This window comes from Psammomys obesus, unplaced genomic scaffold (genome assembly GCF_907164565.1).
Source record: "Psammomys obesus unplaced genomic scaffold, mPsaObe1.curated_primary_1811, whole genome shotgun sequence".
NCBI lineage: Eukaryota > Metazoa > Chordata > Mammalia > Rodentia > Muridae > Psammomys > Psammomys obesus.
In genome coordinates, this window is record NW_026585504.1 from 30855470 (window position 1) to 30878705 (window position 23236).

The 23236-nt window shown below is 39.7% G+C and overlaps 2 protein-coding genes across 4 annotated transcripts in view; both read left to right on the plus strand.

The window, feature by feature from the left end:
- The window catches only part of Caprin1 (cell cycle associated protein 1), a 38439-nt gene extending 25860 nt beyond the window's left edge, over positions 1 to 12579 (plus strand). The window contains exons 12-19 of one of the 2 annotated variants that reach the window (XM_055599629.1): positions 2383 to 2444; positions 3174 to 3284; positions 3440 to 3595; positions 4390 to 4540; positions 7759 to 7953; positions 8466 to 8566; positions 9131 to 9194; positions 10731 to 12579. In XM_055599629.1, coding sequence (XP_055455604.1) covers positions 2383 to 2444; positions 3174 to 3284; positions 3440 to 3595; positions 4390 to 4540; positions 7759 to 7953; positions 8466 to 8566; positions 9131 to 9194; positions 10731 to 10795 — 905 coding nt within the window. In that variant the 3' untranslated portion in view covers positions 10796 to 12579. The remainder of the gene's footprint in view (positions 1 to 2382; positions 2445 to 3173; positions 3285 to 3439; positions 3596 to 4389; positions 4541 to 7758; positions 7954 to 8465; positions 8567 to 9130; positions 9195 to 10730) is intronic. The other variant, XM_055599639.1, reaches the window with a different exon arrangement.
- Positions 12580 to 16314: 3735 nt separating this feature from the next.
- Positions 16315 to 23236, plus strand: part of Nat10 (N-acetyltransferase 10) — a 37633-nt gene continuing 30711 nt past the window's right edge. The window contains exons 1-3 of one of the 2 annotated variants that reach the window (XM_055599656.1): positions 16315 to 16489; positions 19561 to 19683; positions 20088 to 20179. In XM_055599656.1, coding sequence (XP_055455631.1) covers positions 19576 to 19683; positions 20088 to 20179 — 200 coding nt within the window. In that variant the 5' untranslated portion in view covers positions 16315 to 16489; positions 19561 to 19575. Of the gene's footprint in view, positions 16606 to 19560; positions 19684 to 20087; positions 20180 to 23236 lie in introns of both variants that reach the window. The other variant, XM_055599648.1, reaches the window with a different exon arrangement.

Sequence of the window (23236 nt, forward strand, 5' to 3'; positions counted from 1 at the left end):
GGTCCCTTTAGAACTAGAGTTTCAAGTGGTTGTTTACTGCTTAGTTGGGGGGGGTGTTTAAGAACCATATCCTGTGTGTTTGTAAATACTCAGCTTCAATTTGAAAAATATTAAGAATAAAAATAATAGGTGTGCCTTCTGTAATGCTTTTAGCTCTTGAGGGACAATTTCTGATGATACAGTCATTAAAGGATGCATGAGCTTTAGGGGAAGAGATGAATAAGATTTCCAGTCGTACATCATTGAAGTAATAGCTAAAAGAGCCATTGCATTGTATTGAATGGATCTCTATAGGTCTATTGGTAATTTTGATGTTGTTCTTTCCACCAGAATATATCAAAGCGGTATAAACAAACAAGAAATGTAGTATATTCTTTTTCTTTCTTAATGTATTTTTGAGAAGGGCTCTCAGTGGGTATCCCTGGCTGTCATAGAACTCATTATATAGACCAGGCTGGCCTTAGTACTCATAGAGATCCCCCTGTCTCAGCCTCCCAAGTGCTAGGATTTCAAAGGTGTGCACCAACACACCAAGCATACTCTTTAAGTAAAAAAGTTATTGAGTAAAAGCTTACTCCGGAATAAATTGTTAACTTTAGTAATTCTGTATGTTAAATGAATCTCATATCTCTGAACCAAGAATTAGAGAACAGGTAGTGCCTGCAAAAAAAAAAAAGCAACACCCCCTCTTTTTAAAAAATGTTTTATGTGCATGAATGTCTGTACCACATGCATGCCTGGAGAGGGACTAGAGTGGTTGTGAGCTATAATGTGGGAGTTAGGAATTGAACTTGGGTCCTCTACAAAAGCAGCAAGTGCTCTTAGCTTCTGAGCTGCCTCTCCAGCCCCACTCTGCTTGTTTGTTTTTTTAATAGTCCTTTTCCTGACCTCCATCAGAGTGGAAAAAAAAATTGTGCCAGAGTTAATGCATATAGCACTCAGCCAATGCTAACCAAACTCATTGCGCTCTCATTCAAGTTTGGTGATTTCTAAAAGCTATCCAATGTTCTGTACTTTTGATGATCTGTTCAACTGTGCTTAGGAGAAAGCACAGTTTCTCCTAAGAAACATCCAATGAAGGTGTTCACTTTATAAAATTAGTCTTTGTGTGTGTGTGTGTGTGTGTGTGTGTGTGTGTGTTTGTTAATGTTTCAAGACAGCGTCTTTATGTAGATGTAGCTCTGGCTGTTTTGGTACTCACTGTGTAGACCAAGCTGGCCATCTCATACACACTGTGAGATCCATTTGTCTCTGTCTCCTGAATGGTGGTTGGTATTAGAGGTTTGTGCCACTATGTCTGGCTGTACTAGTTTTTTTTTTTTTTTTTTTTTTTTTTAGTCTATAGAAACAAAAGTGATTGAAAGTTAAGACACTAAGTATGTCTTAAAATCTAGCCAAAATCTTAAGAGTGTGTGTTTCTGTGTTTGTGAGCTTGCAGTAGCATATGTGCAGAGGTCATAGGACACATCATGAGTGTCAGTTCTATATAGGTCATGGAAATCAAACTCAAGTTGTCAGGCTTGGTAGCAAGGGCCTTTGCCCACAGAACCTACCCAAAGCCTTAAGTTTAAAGTATAGTAGTCAGTTCTTTCATTCTACCATGAGGGTCCTCAAGGTAAAAAGAACTCAGGTTTTTAGGCTTGGCAGCAAGAGGGTTTCTTTACCCACTGAGCCTTCTTGTCAGCCCTTATTAAAGTCTTGAGTATAAGTAATACTACTTTTTTATGCTACTTTAAAAATTAATTTTTTTATTTTTATTTGTGTATGTATGTATATGCCATTGTGTTTGGGTGCCTGCAGCAGAGGCCAGAGTGGGTGTTGGATCCCCTGAAGTTGGATTTACAGATGGTTGTGAGCCACCTGCAGTGGATGCTGGAAGCCGAACTCCGGTCCTTTGGAAGAGGAGCAAGTGCTCTTATCTGCTGAGCTGTCTCTCTCCAAGACCAGATTTTGAGGTTACCACTCCGGGAGTTGAAAACAGGCCATCTGGTGTGACCACCAGGAAATCCTAACTGCCAGACCATGTGGGATTGTGCTGCTTTCAGAGGTGGAATTTCTCAAAAGTGCTAGCACTGGTTATTATCTGTTATTTTCTACTTTTTATTGACACTATTATTACTGGCATCTTACTTTATCCAGAAAAACACAAGAGAAAAGCAGTTATGAGAGTAAACTATAATCACTGCCAGTAAAACAAAGTGCTAATTTGAAAACTGAACTCTTACATGTATGTTGCAAATTATTATCTTGATATGAAAACATTCAGTAATAATTTCGTTATAGACATTTGCCCATAACACAGTATAATGTAGATAATGTTTAAGAAATTGGATTTTCTCTTAAGAAATTTGGTTTTGTATAACAGTTCTCTTAATTTTGCAGTTCATTCTGAATCTAGACTTGCTCAACCCAGTCAAGTCCCTGTACAACCAGAAGCCACGCAGGTAAGAATAAGAGTAGTGTTTTTTGAGTTACTTAGGACTCATTCATAGCTTAGTTAGTCTGGGGTGCATTGGATTGCTTTCCAAGTGTTCTAGTACAGATTCATTGGCAGTGGGTAGTCATGAGCTCTTATTTCCATGTTTATATTTGCTTTTTCTTTTGTTGATGTCCACAGAGCAGACTTTGTCTTAAAATATTTTTTAACATTAATTCTTGGATATGTACATTAAGAGAAAAAAATGTCTTTAAAACAGTTTACTGTTTTACAAATTGGGACTTAGTTTTACTAGACAAAGGTTTAACTTACTAACTTTGAGATTTAAATAGCAGTATAGTTTGCTATTGTTAGATATTCTGTTTTGAAAAAGAGTAAGTATATATAGCCCTTACTGGCTTGGAATTTGCAATTTAGAACTTGAAGTCACAGAGATTTGCCAACTCTGCCTCTCCCCAGTGCTGGGATTAAAGGTGTGTGTCACTTACCCATCCATATTGTATAAAATGTATGTATGTATGTGTATATATTGTTGTGAGCCTAGCGTATTTAACAGCTGAACCATCTCTTCAGCCCCTAAAAATTTTAGTCTCAAAGTGAAGAAATTCTCTTCCCTTAACAGACATGTCTTTGAATTTTTATTAGGGTTGATATAATTAGTTTTTCTTTGTTTCTTTGTTTTTAATGGTCAGTTTTCTTAGAAGAAAATAAGTTTGCTGTCTTTGTTTCTGTATAGGTTCCTTTGGTTTCATCAACAAGTGAGGGGTATACAGCATCTCAACCCTTGTACCAGCCTTCTCATGCTGCAGAGCAGCGGCCACAGAAGGAGCCAATTGATCAGATTCAGGCAAGTTGGGTTACCAAGCAGGAATTAGTATGAATCTTTATAAATGATTATTTTTGGCCCTATTTTGCTTTCATAAAATAGTTAAATTATTAACATGTAAAATTGTTGAGTTAGTTTATCACTGAAGTATATTTGTGTATTTGCTTTGTATTTAGGCAACAATATCTTTAAATACAGACCAGACTACAGGCTCATCATCCCTTCCTGCTGCTTCTCAGCCTCAAGTGTTCCAGGCTGGGACAAGTAAACCTTTGCATAGCAGTGGAATCAATGTAAATGCAGCTCCATTCCAGTCCATGCAAACGGTGAGGGTGAGGAATTAACATTTTCTAGTGTGTGTTGAGTTACACTAAACAGATTGAGCTGGATATGTAACTGTAATTTTTAGTAACCACTAAACTGATCCTGAGACTTGACAGTGATGTATTTGAGCCTTATGATTCACTTATGCATTTATAATTTTAGCTTTAACTCAAAGGTTTAAAGATTAACAAAGTTTAAACAATACAAAAACGGACAGAGCGGTGGGGGAGGTCATTGCTACCAAGCGTGATAAGAAAACTGAATTCTGAAAGTTGTCCTCTGACCTCCACATGTACAGTGCATACACATAACAACACACTAAATCTTTAAAACAAACAACAAAAAGGTGTAGTATAATGTTCATGGAACTATAACCTAGATAAATATAACTGGTGGCATTTGCTCTTTTAGCTCAATCTTTATTTTACTGAAATACTTAAAAATAAAGTTTAGATGTTTTATATATAGTTAATGTTGTATCAGTAAGTATCCTTAAATTGTACAATTTCTAAAACAGTACTATAATCTAGAATGCAGTTGAATCAGTGCACAAAGGAATGCCTGAAGAATTAAGTACTGAAGACCTTTTCATTAATAAAAATAAAAATTAAGTGACATAACAAATGCTAACTTATCAAGAAGTCAGTGGTATATATAAAAGCTTTTTGTTTGTGGTTACATGTATTTTTTAGTTTCTGAGGTTTTAAATTTACATTTGAAGGAGAGCCAGTACTGAGACATTCCATGTCTCTATAAAGCAGGAAGAAAGACATGAACCAATCATTTACTTGGTTTGCTACAGGTGTTCAATATGAATGCCCCAGTTCCTCCTGTTAACGAACAAGAAACTTTAAAACAGCAGAGTCAGTACCAGGCCAGTTATAACCAGAGTTTTTCCAGTCAGCCTCACCAAGTGGAACAAACAGAGCTTCAACAAGACCAGCTGCAAACGGGTAAGAAGGCCAGGATGACTTTCTTTTCAGTCCTTTTGTTTTTAAATTTTTTATTTATTTTTTTAGATTATACTATTAATGAGATTATAACATCATTTTGTCTTCAAAGCCTCTCTTTCAAATTCATTGCCTATTTTTTTTAATTTTAAATGTGTATGTATTCCCTAAATACATATCACAACCTAATCTGTTTGTGTAATGTCATTTGTATGTTTTGTTTTCAGGGGTGACCATTTAGTATTGGATCATCAGTTGCTGTGCTCTTTGCTGAGAAAGACTCTTGCTCTCAGCATTCCATAGTTCCCTCTAGTTCTTAGTTTAGGGTTGAGGGAGGCCTCAAGGCTACCCCCCCCCCCATTTGCTTTATAATATTATTGTCGCTCAGGTTATGTTTAGGAATCCATGTTTTTGAAACTTTATACAAGTAGCTTCTGATGCTTGTTGGAGACAGAAGGAATCTCAAAGCGAAGTGCATGTTCTTCTGCAATCTTACTTTCCCTTCTGCAATGGTCCTGAACTTTAGGTGCAGGAGAGTTGCATTGTAGATGAATCAGTTGGGACTGGTCCCCACAGTTCTGCATTTTGGTTGGCTATGGTTTTTTCTTTCTCTCCTTTTCTTTTTGGTTTCACAACAAGAGTTTTGTTTGGCTGTGTATTGTTGGCTGTCCTGGACTCCCTTTGTAGACCACACTGGCCTCAAACTCACAGAGGTTCACCTGCCTTTGCTTCCCCAAGTGCTGGGACTACAGGCATACGTTGCCACCATACTCTGCCAGGGTTAGTTCTTTTATTTATTTATTTATTTATTTATTTTTGTAAATCTCAGTTGTAGGCTTTTCCTCCTCCCAGTCCCACCCTTCTGGATACCTCCTCCCCTATTTCTCAGAATATGGGAGAGCCACCCTTCTTAACAGTATAAAATTGTTCAGCAAAAACTCACATGGACTAGAATTGATGGACTATTGTGAAATCCTTTTTGGTTAATAAGGTCATAATGTAGAATATTTTTATATGCATACAGAATGTATGCATACGAGTGTACATTTAAATTTTTTTTTATAAGAGTAAAGCTTTAATTTGTTCATGTGCACATTTGCTCTGTGCCATGCATGTGGCATCTAGAGGCAAAATTAGGAGTCAGTTCTCTAATTCCACATCAGTCTGGGTTACAGGCTTGCTCCACAGAACCATCTCTCTCACTCTGCAATATATTTTTGTTACCTGTAGAAAACTACAACATAAAATAGATGCTTTTACTTTCTTAGTACTTCTTGGTTTTTGACTTTCAGGTCTGTATGCAAACTTTTTGCCTCATAAGTAGCTATTTTCATCACTCCAAATACTGCTCACTTTTTTTTGTCACGCATTCTACTTCATCATTAGCAAAGTTTCTACATGGACAAGACTGTGTTGGTAATTATGTCCCTTCTGTCTGGGAAAACTGCCTGGTGGGTTCTAGGCCTGGCCTTAATTTGAATTTTTACTTGTTCCTACATGAAATAAAGGACCTGGGAAAGAATCATGGTGGTTTTTTTTTGTTTTGTTTTGTTTTGTTTTTTGTTGTTGTTCTTTTTGAGACAGGGTCTGACCATGCCTGGAACTTGCTATGTAGAACAGGGTGTCCTGGAATATACAGATAATCCTCTCCTGCCTTTGGAATTCTGAATCTGTGAAAGCATGCATTACCCTAGTTTGGCTAAATAGAAGTTCTGCTACATTAAGATAAAGATGAGGTTTTAATTGTGTGTTTCCTGTGAGTTTGGTGGAATGAGATTTTTATCAAGATTAGTAAAATTCCTTTTTTTAAAAATTTTTTTAAATAAATTTTGTTCTTGGCATGGTGATTACATGCCTTTAATTCCAGTATTCAGGAGGCAGAAGCAGATAGATCTGTAAGTTTGAGGCCTAGCCTGGACAGCTTTTCTTCAAGATAATGAATGTAATTTGTGCTTTTCATTTACTTGAATTTTTTTTTTATTTTTTTTTTACTTGAAATTTTTATGTTGAGGATATAATAAAAGAATTTGTATAGAAAGATCATACCATGAGTAATATATAGTTCAGCTAAGTAGCTGAAGAGCTATGACCCTTTATTCTTTTCTTGGTTCTGTTATTTTCCTCATCTTCCAAAGGTACTTGCAATATTTTATTCCTCTTCTGTGATTTACAAACACTGAATTAATAATAAGAAAATATGTCAGTATTTAATTTTTGACTTTAATTTTGTTACACTCTTCAGTTATGGAGGGGGTTTGGGTGTTTGTAAAGTAATAGTCTTCTTAGAACCTGCCTTTCAGGAGGTTGAATGCCATTGTGAGTACTATTTAGCTGTCTTCTATGTTGGTGGGCTGTACTTGTCATTTTAGATAGGCACCTGGCTGAAAGTCTCTGATACCAAAATGATATTTTTCTGTATCACCATTTAGGTACAAATCTGATTTTGTTTTACAAGTACCAAAGCAAATAGGAAACTTAAGAAAAATTATTAAGATTCATAATAAAAATGACATATACACTGTTTGATCATATCAATCTTGTGAATTATGGGGTCTGCTTTTGTTAAAAGGTCAGTTACTTTCAACAGTTGTTGGTAAATACAGAGCCTTTCAAATTGTGTAGAGGAATGAATGGTGTTGTATGCTCTGCTTTTTAAAAGTTTAAAAAGCTTGGGGCTGGAGAGAGGGTTTAGAAGTTAAGAGGACTGGCTACTCTTCCAGCGGTCCTGAGTTCAATTCTCAGCAACCACAGAGTGGCTTACAACCATCTATAATGAAATCTGGTACCCTCTTTTGGAGTGCATGCAGAACATTGTATACATAATGAATAAATGAATGAATGAATAATTTTAAAAAAAGATGGGTGGGGAGGAGTAGGGACTTCAGTAGTGTTATAATTTCCTATTAATAGGCAAATTTATTCAAATAATTGAATTTCTAAGATTTCAGGAGTGCATGAGCTGTGTGGTGGTGGCGCATGTCTTTAATTCCAGAATTTGGGAGGCAGAAGATAGTGGATCACTGTGAGACTGATGCCAGCTGGGTCTATTGAGGCTCGTTCCAGGATACCAAGGCTGCACAGGGAAAACCTTGTTTCGAAAAACAAAAACAACGACAAGAAAAACACTAGATTATATTTTGTATTGTTCAGAAAGCAAGTAGGAGCGAGAATAGTAATGAACTTTGTCTCTGTGTTTATGCATATATGTCTTCCTTTAACAGTGGTTGGCACTTACCATGGTTCCCAGGAACAGCCCCATCAAGTGCCTGGTAACCACCAGCAGCCCCCCCAGCAGAACACTGGGTTTCCACGTAGCAGTCAGCCTTATTACAACAGTCGAGGTGTATCCCGAGGAGGGTCTCGTGGTGCCAGAGGCTTGATGAATGGATACAGGGGCCCTGCCAATGGATTTAGAGGTAAGCAAACAAATAGAGCAACTTCTGATTACTTCTTGCAGTTTCAAACTTTTCTGACTTACACATAGAAATATGTCTCACAATTTTGTTTGGAAATAACCTGTCTGTATTAGTCCCTTAATATGTAATTTAAATATTTGGAGTGTGTATTCTTCTGCCTGTCTGCTAAGTGCTAGGATTAGAGACGTGTCACCTTATTATCTGACTTGTCTTACAGTTTTTTAAGTGATAAAACTGGGAGAGAAAATTTGAGTTGTTAACACGCGTGTTTATTGGTTTGTCTGAATTATCAGTTGAGGGATTTGTTTTTTTGTGTGTGTGTGTTTGTGTGTATGTACTCCTAGGTGGAGAAGGGCTGTCATCTTCGATAAGGAAGATTCTGACAAATAGATTGGACCAAGTCAGGGAATTCAAGATTAGTTTGAGTAACTCGTGTGGCTTAAAGTTTTCCTACTCTTCCCTTTAAGAAAGCAGTAAAAGTAAATTATTTTCTTGTCTTTTATAAATTCTAGGAGGATATGATGGTTACCGTCCTTCATTCTCGAACACTCCAAACAGTGGTTATACACAGTCTCAGTTCAGTGCTCCCCGGGACTATTCTGGCTACCAGCGGGTATGTAAACGTGGGAGTGCATCTCAGTAAAGTGATTGGGGTTAGTTTTGTGGTGTCCAACATGCTTTGTTATAAAATTTGATGACCGTGGGTATTTTTTTTTTTTTTTTAAATAGGCCTTGCTGCCAGAGACACAGATTTTTATTCTTTTATTATTTGTTTTCTGTATATGAGTACACTATCTGCATGTACACCTGCTTGCCAGTAGAGGGCATCAGATCCCAGTATAGATGGTTGTGAGCCACCATGTGGTTGCTGGGACTTGAACTCAGGACCTTTGGAAGAACAAACAGTGCTCTTCACCGCTGAGCCATCTCTCCAGCCCCGACTGTGGGTATATTTTATTTTATTTTTTTAACAATCATGGACAACCACTTCCTGTAGTTTGCTGAAGTGGTTTTCAGAATGGAACTGAGTGTAAATATTCTTGAGCTTAAGGGAAGCTTAGGAAGAATAACTTAGTTTCTGTTTTAGCTGTGTGTTCTGCTCGTGTTAAGCTAGCAGACTAGAATAGAGGTAAGCAAAATTACATTTCCTTTCAGTACTAACTAGCTTGTCTTTTAGGATGGATATCAGCAGAATTTCAAGCGAGGCTCTGGGCAGAGTGGACCACGGGGAGCCCCACGAGGTAATATTTTGTGGTGGTGATCCTAGCTCCTATGTGGAGCTTCTGTTCTGGCCTTGGAAGAGCTGTTCATAGTCTGCATGTAGGTTACATGTTAGGAGTACATTTATCTTTTCCAGACTTGTTGCTAAAGATTAAATGAAATGCTCTGTTTCTAAAATTTCATCTTGAATCCAAATTTTAATTTTTGAATGACTTTCCCTGTTACTGTCTTGAAAATCAGCACATTTTCTCTGCCTCAGAAAAGTGTTTTTCCAACTGGAAATTTATTTTTCAGGTCTTAAAACCTGCTAAATGTTTTTAGGAAGTACTTACTGAAACTTTTTGTAAAAGACATTTTTGGAACGAGATTGAACATTTATATAAATTTATTACCCTCTTTGATTTTTGAAACATGCATATTCTATTTTAGGCTCAAAAAGCCCTTTAATGGCCAGATAAGCCACAGTTACATCTAGAGAACCATTTAGAAGTGAAAGAACTAATTGGAATTTGAATTCCTATGGGACCAATGTTGGTGATCTAAATATCAAGCTTTATTTCTGTTGTTTAAACAGAACTCCCAAATTTTTAGGTACTTAATGTCATTACAGTTAAAAGTCAGAAGTTTAAGAGTCTTTTGTTTCATTTGTCTTTCAAGTAATGGAAAATAATTTCTTACTGTGGGCAGGAAGTTAATCTGTTGAACAATTACAGGTAGCATTTCATGTAATCTGAAGTTCTAAATGGTTCTCTGATTGAAGAAGGTTAAAGAATTAGGGTTCTTACAGTTATTTGTTGGCCATGACATGTATAAAATGTATATTAAGGAGGAATTATAAAGTACTTTAATTTGAATGCTAGTGGCAATTGACCATGAAGAAAGTACTTTCAAAGGTCATCTGGGAAATACTGACTTGAAGTATCAAAGGTATTTGCATGTGAATGTGGGTCATGTTCTTCTATTCCCACCTTGTAGCATATTCTATGAAAGTTTGAGTTAACTGATAGCTAAAATATCTGTTTTAACAGCATGTAAAAAGTTATTTTACCTGTTACAAGTCATTATACAATTTTGAATGTTCTGTAGTTTCTTTTTAACAGTTTAGGTAAAAAGGTCTGTTTTCATTCTGGTGCTTTTATTAATTTTATAGTATGATGTTACTTCTATTGAAATGTAAGCTAGCGTGTATGTTAGAATGTAAGCTCCAAGAGAGCAGGTACCTTGTCTGTCTTCACTGCTGTATCTATTCCCAACGCCTCGTGATAGTGCCTGGCACATAGTAGGCACTCAATAAATACTTGTTGAATGAATGAATGAATGAGTACTGGTGGAATACTCCATTAGCTCCACTCTTCTTTTAGCTAGAGAACATGAGCAAATTTGCACGTGACAACTCCCAGGACAGGTGAAACTTGAACGCTGAAGAATTGGCCACTTAAGCCTAATAAATGTGCTGACAAGCTGCCTACATGCTTCTTGACTTCAGATGAAAGTCTGCTTGAAGGCAAAACAAATAATACTTGAAAGAAAAATCAAATGCCATTTTTGTCTTCTAGGTCGTGGAGGGCCCCCAAGACCCAACAGAGGGATGCCGCAAATGAACACTCAGCAAGTGAATTAATGTGATTCACAGGATTATGTTTAATCGCCAAAACACACTGGCCAGTGTACCATAATATGTTACCAGAAGAGTTATTGTCTATCTGTTTTCCCTTTCAGGAAACTTACTGTAAAGGGACTGTTTTCATCCCATAAAGACAGGACTACAATTGTCAGCTTTATATTACCTGGATATGGAAGGAAACTATTTTTACTCTGCATGTTCTGTCCTAAGCGTCATCTTGAGCCTTGCACATGATACTCAGATTTCTCACCCTTGCTTAGGAGTAAAACATATACTTATGGGTGATAATATTTCCATAGTTATTTGAAGTGGCTTGAAAAAAAATGCAAGTTTGACTCTTTGACATTGGATAAAAAATCTACAATCAGCCCTAGAATTATTCAATGGTAATTGACAAAGTTAAAGCATTTTCCTTGAAAGAAAGATGGAAGGAGTGGAGTGTGGTTTGGCAAAACAACTGCATTTCACAGCTTTTCCCGTAAAATTGGAACACCGGCCGATTAGGAGCATACCAAATTATGCATGGGTCCTTATTCACACAAGTGAGGCTGGCTACCAGCCTTGACACAGCACTAGTCATTGGGCCAAATGACTGGTTAAAAACACATGTAAATTGCTTTTTAGTAGTGAATACTGTGTAAGATAAAGCCAAAAATGCAAATTAGGCTTTGGTTGGCTCTTCTGGAAAATATGCATCAAATTCGGGGTATAATCTGGATGGCTGCTTCTGTGCTCAATGTGAAGTATTTAGATACTTTGGAACACTTACCAGTTTCTCTGAAACAATGACTTAATGAGGATTGGTCCTGTTTGTCATTCCTCACAATAATGTGCATTGTCATCACTAATCCTTGGATCTTGCTGTATTGTCACCTAAATTGGTATAGGTACTGATGAAAATCTCTAATGGATGGATAATCATAACACTTTTGGTCACATGTTTTTCTCCTGCAGCCTGAAAGTTCTTAAAAGAAAAAGATATCAAATGCCTGCTGCTACCACCCTTTTAAATTGCTATCTTTTGAAAAGCACCAGTATGTGTTTTAGATTGATTTCCCTGTTTTAGGGAAATGACAGACAGTTTCAGTTCTGATGGTATAAGCAAAACAAATAAAACATGTTTCTAAAAGTTGTATCTTGAAACACTGGTGTTCAACAGCTAGCAGCTAACATGATTCACCCCATACATTGTTAATGTCACAGACTTTGTGGTTATGTCTAGCAGCTGTGTCTGGAGTATTTTCATTTATCGTTTGTCTAATTTAACCCTAAATGAATTCTCCTTTTCTCATGGAGACATTTACGTTCACCATGCTTCTTTGCCTTAGATGCCTAGGGAGAGCATACAGTTTGATGAAGATGGAAAGTTTAGCAATGACTTAGCCATATGTTCTGTGTTGGAATTTGTGCTAGCAGTTTGAGCACTAGTTCTGTGTGCCTATGAAGTTAATGCTTCTTGTTGTCCCATTCCATTTTACTTCATGGAGAATTAATTCCATTTGTTAACAAAGGCTTCTAAGTTAATGTTATTTTCTGTACAGAAATTAAAATTTACTTCTAGCCTTTAGGAAACTTTTTTTCCCAGTAGGTAAATCAGCTACTCAAAAACAAAACAGTTATTCTCAGATACTCATCATTAGGCAACTGGATTTTTTGCTGGTTTTATAGCTTACTAAAAATGGTTAGGCTGTTGAACATTCCACATTCAAAATTTTTGTAGGGTGGTGGATAGTGGGAAAGCTTCAATGTTTATTTTAAAATAAATAAAGTTCTCGACTTTCCTCGTGTGTGGTTGTGGTACATCATATTGGAAGGGTTATCTGTTTACTTTTGCCAGCACGTACCCTTGTGTGCTTTAAATGACAACTGCCTGGGATGTACCACAACCATATATTAGCTGTATTTTAGTGTAATGGATAGAATATTTGTGGTTTATTGGATAATCCTTTGGTGTGTGCTTTTGAAGTACTATAGAGAATTAAATTTACTATATGTATAAAATATAATTTCATGATGTTTAGAAATCAAAATTGAAGTAAATAAGCTCTTCAGTATTTGAGTTCTGAGGTGAATGTGGAGAAGTTCTACACGTCAAGCTTCTATAGATAGTAGGGCAGAATGTGCAAAAGGTGTTCATAGTATTTTGTAAGAGTTGCTTATTTTCCAAGAGCAGCATATGATTAGGTGTTATTCTACCATTACAGTTTTAGTGCATAAAGTTTAATCTCAATTCAGACTTTTTAAAAGAAGAAATGCCTCACTGGACAGAGAACTATTTGTTCCGTTAGGATCTTGTTGCTCGGGATCTTGTGTAGTATGCAAATGGCTGTTCATGATGCAGAAGACCTTTTATTTGGTCAAATGTGTATTTTAGCAGAGTACAGGGAACTGATTGTCCTATGTGTGTCTCAGTGTACTAAGACAAATATTTTGTACATGCACAATTACTAGTTATGTATATATACCACACGTATAATGAATTCCCCCCCCCAAAAAAAAAAAAATTGCTTTCTTAAAGGTAGCATGTCATTTGTTACTTTTTTCTTGGGGCCATTTTATTACCAGGCCCTAAATAATCCTAAAAAAGAGGGTTTTTCTTCCTCTCATTTTGATCATTGTATCTTCATATTAAAACACATGACCTTCCAATGATTGTAGTAAGTTAACTTCTATAGTTCTTTTGTCTCCATATGTATATATACATATATATGGCCTCATACAATGCTATTGTATAGAGACTTCAAGGAGACATGAGATTGTATGCTATTCTCAGGTTCATTCACTAAGGTGCTTAGTTGACAACCAGTTTCTAAGTGCAGGATATAGTTGAGCAGCTTCATATGTGGGCCAGGCAATTGTTTTGTTGGTTATATTTTCACTGGTACATCAAATAATGGAACACGGGGTTTAGATTAGGATGATTTCATACCTTCATTTCAGCCTTAAGCTCTGAATCTATCCCACTTGAGTTAGCAAGTGCTCTTAGTTTTATTGTGTGTAAGTTACACTTCCATCAGTACTGTACCTGAGCTTGCCCCCTTTATAGAGTTAGTGGAGTAGAAGTCTCACAGAAAAATCAAAGTAAATCAAGCTTTTCCATTAGTATTTGGAAATTATAGAGGATTTAAAATTTGCATTAGATTAAATTAAATGAAAACTTGATTGCTCAGAGCCCTGGAGCAAAGCCTTTGAGTTGCATACACCCTAAAGAAAACTCCTTAAGTGCTCCTTGTGAGAGAAGTAAACTCTGGCACTGGTCTTAAGAAAAAGGCTGGAGCACTCAAGTCTTGATACTAGAAGTACTGTTGTGAATAAGCTGTTCTGAGTCTTAACCAGTTTGCTCCAGAAGTCTTGGTTCTTCACTACTGGCATTGAAAGTGGCAGTTTCTCTGTTGTACTTAAAGTTATGTTTTGGTATATTTATTTGTAAGTATTCTAAAGACTATTTTCTTAGGGAGACAACGTGAAATTCAACAGGTTATCTCTTGCCAGGCATTGTGGTCAGGGTTAACCATGCACTGGTGACAAAACTAACCCCTCAGGACACTGATGGAGTGGCCCAAATGTGTATAGTAAGTGGTATGATTAAACTGTGGTAATGACACCTAGGCAGTATGACCAGGAAAGACTTCATCGAAAGCAGTAACTGAAGAGAGATATGGATAAGGAATGGTAAACTGGATAAAAGAATCAGTGAGTCCCACACACCATTGACTGCTGTTTGGTGTAAGTGTTAGCAAGATTTGCCTGGGGAAACTGGAAAGGGCAGTTTTCTTCCATGTTTAGTTTTTGTCTCAACATTTGGAAGCTATTGAAGGTTTTAAAATGGGGTATGTACCTTGTTTGGGGGTTGGGATAGTGGGCCATCCAATAAAACTGCCATTTAAAAGACCTTCACTGCAGTGTTGAGAACAATAGTTTATGGGTCAGTGGATTTGAAAAGGCACATCATTTTTTGCAGCAAAAATTGAGGCATAAGATGGTAGTGGTGAAAGGATTTCAGATTCCCTGTCACCACTGAGTATCCTGTCCTGGGTATGCGAGCCTTGGTTGGTGCACATCATCTCTGATTATACTAGGTGACATGATCCATTTCCACATTAAAAAAAAAAAAAGATGTATACAGTGTTCTGCCTGTGTGTACACCCACTTGCCAGAAAAGGGCAACAGATGTCTATATAAATGGTTGTGAGTTATCTTGTGGTTGCTGGGAACTGAACTTGGGACCTTTGGGAAAGTGGCCAGTGCTCTTAACCTGAGCTGTCACTCTAGCCCCAGTTACACATTTTTGCTATCAGCCCTAGTTAGTTATTTGTCTAGAAATAAGTCCCAAGCTCCTCAAATTCAAAACTCACTAAAGTATATTAGACCAGTGAGATGACAGCCTGACCAGAGTTTTGACTCCTGGGAAATGGTCAAGAGACTATCTCCCCAAAGTTAATGTTTGGCCTCCACAGCTGTGCAGTGCCATGCCCATAATCCTCTCAATAAGCACATTTAAGTTTTTGGTTCCAAACTGATATACAGCTGTTTTCAGTCCAGCCACTTGATGGGAGTAAATTGAACTCCCTGTTTGGCTTTATACTCCAGGCCTGTAGACAAGCTTGGCCATCTAGTACAGTGGCCACCTGCCTCTGCCTTGTCCCTCTAGCTTTCTAAACCAGAGGTGTACATTATCCTGTGGCATAAAGTTAGCTCTTTGTACCCTGACATAGGTTTTGTAGTGGCGAAGGTGAGTCAGAACATAGTTTCTGGCCCAAACAGTCAGTGGCTTTTAAATTACCACTGAAATCCCATATCTGGTCCACCATTTCTCCATTAAGTTGAATGACCTCAGGGGTCATTATTTCTAAACGGGCTTTTGTGTCACCACTTCATAGGACTTCTGTTAATTGTAAAATAAAAGTACTGGTAATTTAATTTTCTTAGGCGCACTTAGAAGATTAAGTATTAAAGCTTCGACTGTTTTGGTTGCTATCAACAGAATGTTGCTTGGCAATTTAAAAGGTTGATACTAAAATTGGAAGTGCTTGAATTTTGGGAAGGAATTTTCGTTTTGGACGTCAGTGTCCAAGAACGTAGCATACACCAAGTTTACGTGTTTTGGGGTAGTTCCTTGGGGATGTTGGACTAGCCTCTACCCCTAACGTCTGAACACTTGGCAAGATAAAGGGTCTGCAAGAATCTGCGAAGTTCAGTGACCGCGGTCATGGGTACGAAATCTACAGACTCCCAAGTAGCGGCGCGGCGCGTCAAGTGAAATAAAGCAGCTATTGGCCCAGTTCCATGTCTTTAAAAGTAGGGTTCGGCGAAACAGCACCCTGCTGCCTAGTGCAACCTGGCTACAGTGGCTCTCTAACTCGTCTGCTGCACTGAACGAGTTCAGGTACTCGTGGCAAACGCCAGCTGCGCGGTGTCCGGATATCTAAATGGTTATTTCCGCCCGCCATTGCCAGGCTGTGCGTCCATATTAAAAAAAAAAAAACAACTACAGGGCTCGACTGCCGTGACGACTGGGAGCTAGTGCGCAGTCGCATTAGAAGCCTGTGTCGCGGTTGCGTCATCGCTAAGCGTCGACGCTGTGGAAGGTCCGGACGCGCTAGCGGTCTTCCTGGTCCCACCAGTACCTTCGAACGCTTGCGCACGTGCAGTCTGCCGCCTACGCGTATCCACGCGCGGCGTCGGCTCCTGGTGAGCTCAGCGGGCCGGCTTTCTCTCCCGCAAGCGCTCAAGCGGCCGGAGCATCTTGGCGCTCTCACGTGCTTCCGCTGTGCGTTTGCCTAGGGTCGGGCGGACTCGGGGCGCAGGTACTTTTCGTGGAAGGGGCTGGGTCGGATGTTGGGGTGCACGTTGGTGTTCTTTCGGTCCTGGGGTGATGGATCCAGGACGAAAAGCCCCTGTTTCGGCTTGTGCCCCGATCTTCGGACTGCCTCTCTCCGCCTGGGCGGCCCGACAGACGCACTCTCCCGGGCTCGGACACGCAGACACTCGGGGCTGGCTTCTCGAGCACTTTGTGGGATGCGTGGTTCTTTCCCACGCTCAGGGGCCTCTCTCACTGGGAGAGTGGAAAATGGTTGGGTGTCTAAACTGCTTTCCGAGAAACTTGCTCAATAGCAGTGGTAGGCTTTGAACTAACGCGGTTTAATCCCGGATGTTCTCCTAAATGCTTCAGTCTATCTATTCGTTTATACTCTATCCTGGACATTTGACAGTGCACTTTGTGATGCGTGGTACGGGTTCCTGTGTGTACAGGAATGGATACAGCAGAATGAATACAATTCATCCAGCTGGTCGTGGTGGTTTACGCCTTTAATCCCAGCACTTGAAAGGCAGAGGAAAGAGTATTTCTTTGTGTTAGAGGCTAGCTTGGTCTGCATAGTAAGACCGTCTCAAAAAACGAAGCAAAAGAGAGGGCGGAGGGGGGAAGAAGAGAGGACAAGTTCATCTTATTTCCAGCAATGCCTTCCTTATCTTTTAGGTTTTTCTTGGCAACACTAATCTTAGCCTATTATCAGATTCCTTACTCCAACTATTACTTTTACATCTAGTTTTGTCAGTGTGTAGTACTACCTCATTTATTAGAATTAAAGCTTGTAGTCAAGGGCCTTGCCTAGTAATTCTAGGATTCATCTACTGTAACAAAATGCTAGACTCTAACAATGAGGTACCCATTAATTTTTGTGGGCCTTTGTATGGCTGGCAACATAAAGCTTACAAACTGAACTGCTATGCAAAGGAATGGGCTCAGTCTTCAGAGTTGGATTGATCAGCGTCTGAGGCCGGTTGGTTACTTTACTGCCTTGGGATACTTGATTTCTTTAATCCTGCTTTCCCCTTTTAAACACTGGCCCTTTATTGTGATAGTGTTTTATATTAAGACCTGCTAAAGCCCATGTTTAGGGAAGGAGATGGTGTTTAGAATGCAGCAGGTGCTGGACTTTTTAAAAATCATGTCACTTCTGATATTGTGGGAATGCAATTGCTATTTCTTTGGTGTTTTATAGGTAATAAGATAGCTTTTGCATTTTTTTTTTTTTTAATTTGGATGGTGCTGGAGAAATTGAGTCTAGTGCCCCACTTTGTCCCCCCATAGGTAAATTTTGTGCTACTCTACACACTCACATAGCCCATATGACACTTTTTGAAGTATCAAGGCCTTCTCACCCAAGGAAACACAATGTATCAGAAATAGGTATATAGAAAAAGAGAAAGTCGTTGTCGTCGTCGTCGTTGTTGTCTTCTTCTTCTTCTTCTTCTTCTTCTTTCTTCTTCTTTCTTCTTTCCTCCTCCTCTTCCTTCTTCTTCTTTCTTCTTCCTTCTTCTTCTTTCTTCTTTCCTCCTCCTCCTTCTTTCTTCTTCCTTCTTCCTCTTCCTCCTCTTCCTCCTCCTTCTCCTCCTCCTCCTCCTCCTCCTCCTTCTTTCTTCTTTTGGTTTTCTGAGACAGGATTTTTCTGTGTAACAGCGCTGGCTGGCGTGGACTTAATCTGTAGACTGGGCTGGCCTCGAACTCAACAAGATCCACCTGTCTCTGCCTCCTGAGTGCTGGCTTCAGAGGGGAGGGCCGCCACCACCCAGCTTATAAGTACGTGAATTTTAAATTTTTACTGTGTTTTAGGTTGTATATGTGGTGTGTTGTATGCTTGTATGCTGCACACCATGGCATGTATGTGGAGATCAGAGAACAACTGTGAGGAGTGGTTTCCACTCAGTTTTTTTTTTTTTTTTTTTGTGGAGCCCTTGCTGTCCTGGAACTCACTCTGTAGACCAGGCTGGCCTCGAACTCAGAGATCTGTCTGTGCTACCACCACCGCTAGCAGTTCTTTCCTGCTGAGCCATTTTATGACACAACGTGAATTTTAAAGAAGCCAAATAGTAACAGACAAAACATCAAAGTAAAAATCACACTATTCAGAAATTACATTTTGGGCTTTTTTGTTTTTGTTTTTTTGTCTGTTTGCTTGTTTGTCCTTCCCCCACCCCTTATGTATATGTATTAATATGGTATTTATAGGGCTGGGACAGTTACTCTGATGGTAGACAGGTTGTTTGCCCAGCATTCATGAGGCCCTAGGTTTGATTCCCAGCATAGCATAAAACCTTTTGTGCTGATGTACACCTGAATTTGAGCAGTTACCTGTAATCCTAGTTCTTGGGAAGTGGAGGCAGGAGGATCAGAAGTTTAGGGTCATCTTGGGCTATATAGTGAGTTCAAGGCCATCCTGGGATATATCAGACTCTGTTAAAAAACAAAACTCAGTAGGATAAAATGCTATATCATATGTTGTCTTTCTGGGTTTATAGAGATATCATTATATACTTTAATCCTTCTTGGGTTTATTTACTCTTTACACTTTTAACATGCTGTCCTGATTTATCTTTTCTTCCTTTCTTTCTATCCTTTTTTGAGACAGGGTCTCTCTGTGTAGTCCTGCTGTCTTGGAGCTCACTAATTAGACCAGGCTGACCCCAGGCTTACAGAAATCAGCCTGCTTCTGCCTCCTCTAGTTTTTCTTCCTTGAAGTAGAAAAAAAGTACACTTCTTTGCTGACTTCCCATGCTTAAGAACACTTCATCTGTCTAGTTTCCTGATTGTAAAACTGAGGTTGATGTCTTCCTTATAGTGTTGTTTGAAGATTAAGATTGTAATTAGGATTATAAATGTGCCCAGCATAGCCCCCACACCCCGCATAGGGCAGCCGCCTGTTGCCACTTACTCCGGTGTGGTGTTTAGTTCATCTGCATCTCCTTTATTTCTGTTTTAGTGCTAGTCTTTCACCATGCACCGGAAAAAGGTGGATAACCGAATTCGAATTCTCATTGAGAATGGCGTGGCTGAGCGGCAGAGGTCTCTTTTTGTTGTAGTTGGGGACCGAGGGAAAGATCAGGTAAGACCTGGTAAATGATTCCTTGGTTGCTTTGTGTCCTGTCCCAAAGAGTTGGCAGGTTATTTAGGCCTTTTGAGGTTTTAGCACACAGTGACATTATGGTCCGTTTGCTGGTAGAGTGCCTGGTGGGGCCATTTGGTCAGTGCCTGGAAATGGTAAATTCTGTCTATTTAGATTCACGGGCAGATGAGCCAGTACCTTTAGAACCCTGGCATGATGGATTGGCTAGGTTTAAGCTCATATGCCCTAGCTTCTAGTTCCCATCTGGCTATTAACTTGCCTTGTGATCTTGGGTGCTTTCCGTGGGTTAGTTTATATCTGTTTCAAATGAGGTCTTGGGCCTGGAAGTCTGTATGGTGTCTTTCACACGGAGATTTTGTGATTTTTTTTTCCTTACTTGGCAGGTGGTTATTCTTCATCATATGTTGTCCAAAGCAACTGTGAAAGCTCGACCCTCAGTCCTGTGGTGTTACAAGAAAGAGCTGGGGTTTAGCAGGTAAGCTTGGCCCTTGGATATGACGTCCACCTTTCTTTGCTTTCTTTTCTTTCCATTTTCTTTTCTTTCATTCATTCTTTTTTGTTTTGTTTGTTTTGTTTTTGTTTATTTGTTTCTGGAAACAGGGATTCTCTGTCCTGGCTGTCCTGGACTCACTTTGTAGACCAGGCTGGCCTTGAACTCATAGAGCTCTACCTGCCTCTGCCTCCCTTAGTGCTGGGATTACAGCCATGCACCACTGGGCTCGACTCAAATCCAGCTTTCAATTTGTACTTTTTAGTTAAATGTAGGGAGAAAATCCCTTGACCATCTTTGAGGATTACTTTGAAAGTTCCGGTCAGTCTTTGCCCTTACAGCAGAAGCCTTTGTACTTCTAGGCATTTCTTTCGTGTCTGGCTTGTGCTTCGGAGATCCTGATGACCTGTGCTCATAGACATTCCTAAAGATTTGATGCCTAAAGTAACAGTACTACTTCCTCCTCTTTAGAGAATTTACACCAATTCACTGTTTACTAGGCAGCTGGTTATTTTTTAACCCCTCACCCCACCCCTTTGTTTCATGGTGCTGAGTGTTGACCACGGTGCTTCATGTGTGCATGCCAAGCACAAACTCCTCATATTTTCTGAAGTTAGAATGGTCAGGGTTTTTGGCGGTAGGGCTGGAGAGATGGTTCAGTGGTTAAGAGGCACTGGCTGTGCAGTCACGAGGACTGTAGTTTAGATCCCAGCAGCTACACCACAAGCTGGGCTTTCTGCAGATCCCTGCAGTTCCAGCCACGGAGTCTCTGAGCTCCATAAATGTGTGCCTGTGCACATGCATTCACATAGGCACAGATGCAGGCACACATAAACAAACAAACAAACAAATAAATAATGAGTAAATCTTTAAAGAAGGCTTGCAGGCTGGAGAAATGTCTCAGTGGTTAAGAGCACTGGCTGTTCTTCCAGAGGACCCAGGTTCAATTCCCAGCGCCCACATGGCAGCTCATAACTATCTGTAACTCCTATTCCAGGGAATCTGACCACTTCACATGCAGGCAAAACACCACTATACATAAAATAAGTTTATTGAAAAAAAAGGAGACCTTCAATGCAGACACACTTGGTACCTTGAGAATGCTTGAAAATTTAAAGGATACTTGAGGGCCTAAGAAGTTAAGATTTCAGCTCTGCTTAGGGTTAGGTGATCTGGAACTATAGTGCATCTGTTTCTTGTCTTGGTTAGCCTCTCATCTCTGCACATCTGATCTGTCTGTACTTCCTCATGGTGAATAGCTGGGTTTTCTCCTGTCTCCCTGGAAGAAACATATATTGAGTTTTATGTGTAAGGTCAAACATATGAAGAAAGTCTGTCTTTCTCCCAAAATTCTTGTGGAAAGATGGGGCATCACGTAGTAATTTGGTTAGTCATAGTCCTGTGGTGAAAACCTGGCAGTTCTGTAACTGTGAAGGAGTTTGAGATGGAGTGGACAGTACTCCTCTGAGGTACCACAAGGCTTTCGTGGCTCCCAGGCTCTCACGCTCCCTTAGCTCATTACATTCCTCCCCTAGCTACCTCGTACATAGGAGACCCTTGATGAGCGTCATCTCGCTTGTTAGCCCCAAATGTGCTCGGCTTTGATGTTCACGCTCAGCTCTGCCTCTGACTTCCCCATACTGTGGCAAGTCTCCTTCTTCCTTCTATGCTGAGGCTGCCGTTTCCACTTCTCTGACGTCAGCTACTGAAGTCTCTTGCTTCCTGTGTCTGTCCTCTCCTTGAAGCTTGCCTTTTTTTGTTTTTAGATAGGGTTGTAGCCATGGCTGTCCTGGATCTTGCTCTGTAGACCAGGCTGGTCTTGAACTTACAGAGATCTACCTGCCTTTGCTTCTCAAGTGCTGGGATTAAAGCTTTCTTAATCAGACTTAGCTCTGGTCTGCAGTATAGTATAATGTATTTTCTCCCTCTGTTAGATGTTTTATCTCATCTTTTTATTATTCAAAGTTGTATTGTCTACGGTGAGTGTGTGTGGTGAGGGGAGAAGGAGAGAGAGAGGTGTTACTTGAGTATGGCCATGCAGTGCTGCATTGTGTATGTGGAAGACAGGTGACATCCTTCAGGAGTTGGCTCTCAGCTTGCACTGTGGAACCTCCAGCTTCTCTACTCGAGTAGCAGCTGCTCTTAATCGCTGAGCCATCGTTCAGGCCCCTCCATGAATTTTTAAAAGATTGATAGTAAGACCAGCTGTGTATGTTAGAATTTTGCCTGAGGCACCTTGACTGTTTTTGTTGGTAAATATGAGATTGGTGTGGAATTGGACAACTGTCAGTATTCTGGGCAGATTTTCTTTTCAAATTTAGTTCACCTGGTTTCACTCCTACTGTGGCCACTGGTAGTGGCTCGTGTGTGTAATATCAGCTCTCAGGAGCATGGAATGGGAGGAGTGCTGAGCATTCAGGTGCTATAGAATTGAGACACTGTCTCAAAAAAAATTAAAGAAGGTGGGGATTCTATCCATCCCTCTTCCTCTTCCAGCCTACCCCCAGTCTTGATTTTCACAACACCGTGAAAGAAAGGGGCTTAAGGTAGGAGGCAGAAGCAATAATGGCAATCAGTCACCTGTCCATGGGCCTCAGTCCACATGGGAAGTGGAGGCCCACAAAGGAACACCTTAGTTCTAGTTATTAAGTTTGAAAACAGTGGCCCACTTTTCCTCAGCGAGGGCTGAGGGGATTGCTCAGTTGGCAAAGGTTAGCTTTGCAAGTACATACTTGTAAAGCCTATTCTGAGGAAGGCAGAGACATGGTGCTGAGGGGCCAGCCTAGCTAACTAGATTGCGTCCAGGACAGTGAGAGAAGCTGTATAAAATTGCCAGCTAGCGGCCACCACCATTCTGGAAGTCTTTTGGGCTGTTTTATAGAGGACATGGGGGCTGGAGAGATGGCTCAGCAGTCGAAAGAACTGCTCTTGTAGAGGACTCAGGTTTGATTCCCAGCACCCAAGTGGCATTGCATAGACATGAAAGCAGGCAAAACATCCACACATATAAAATAAATTAGATCTGGATCTGAAAAAAAGTAA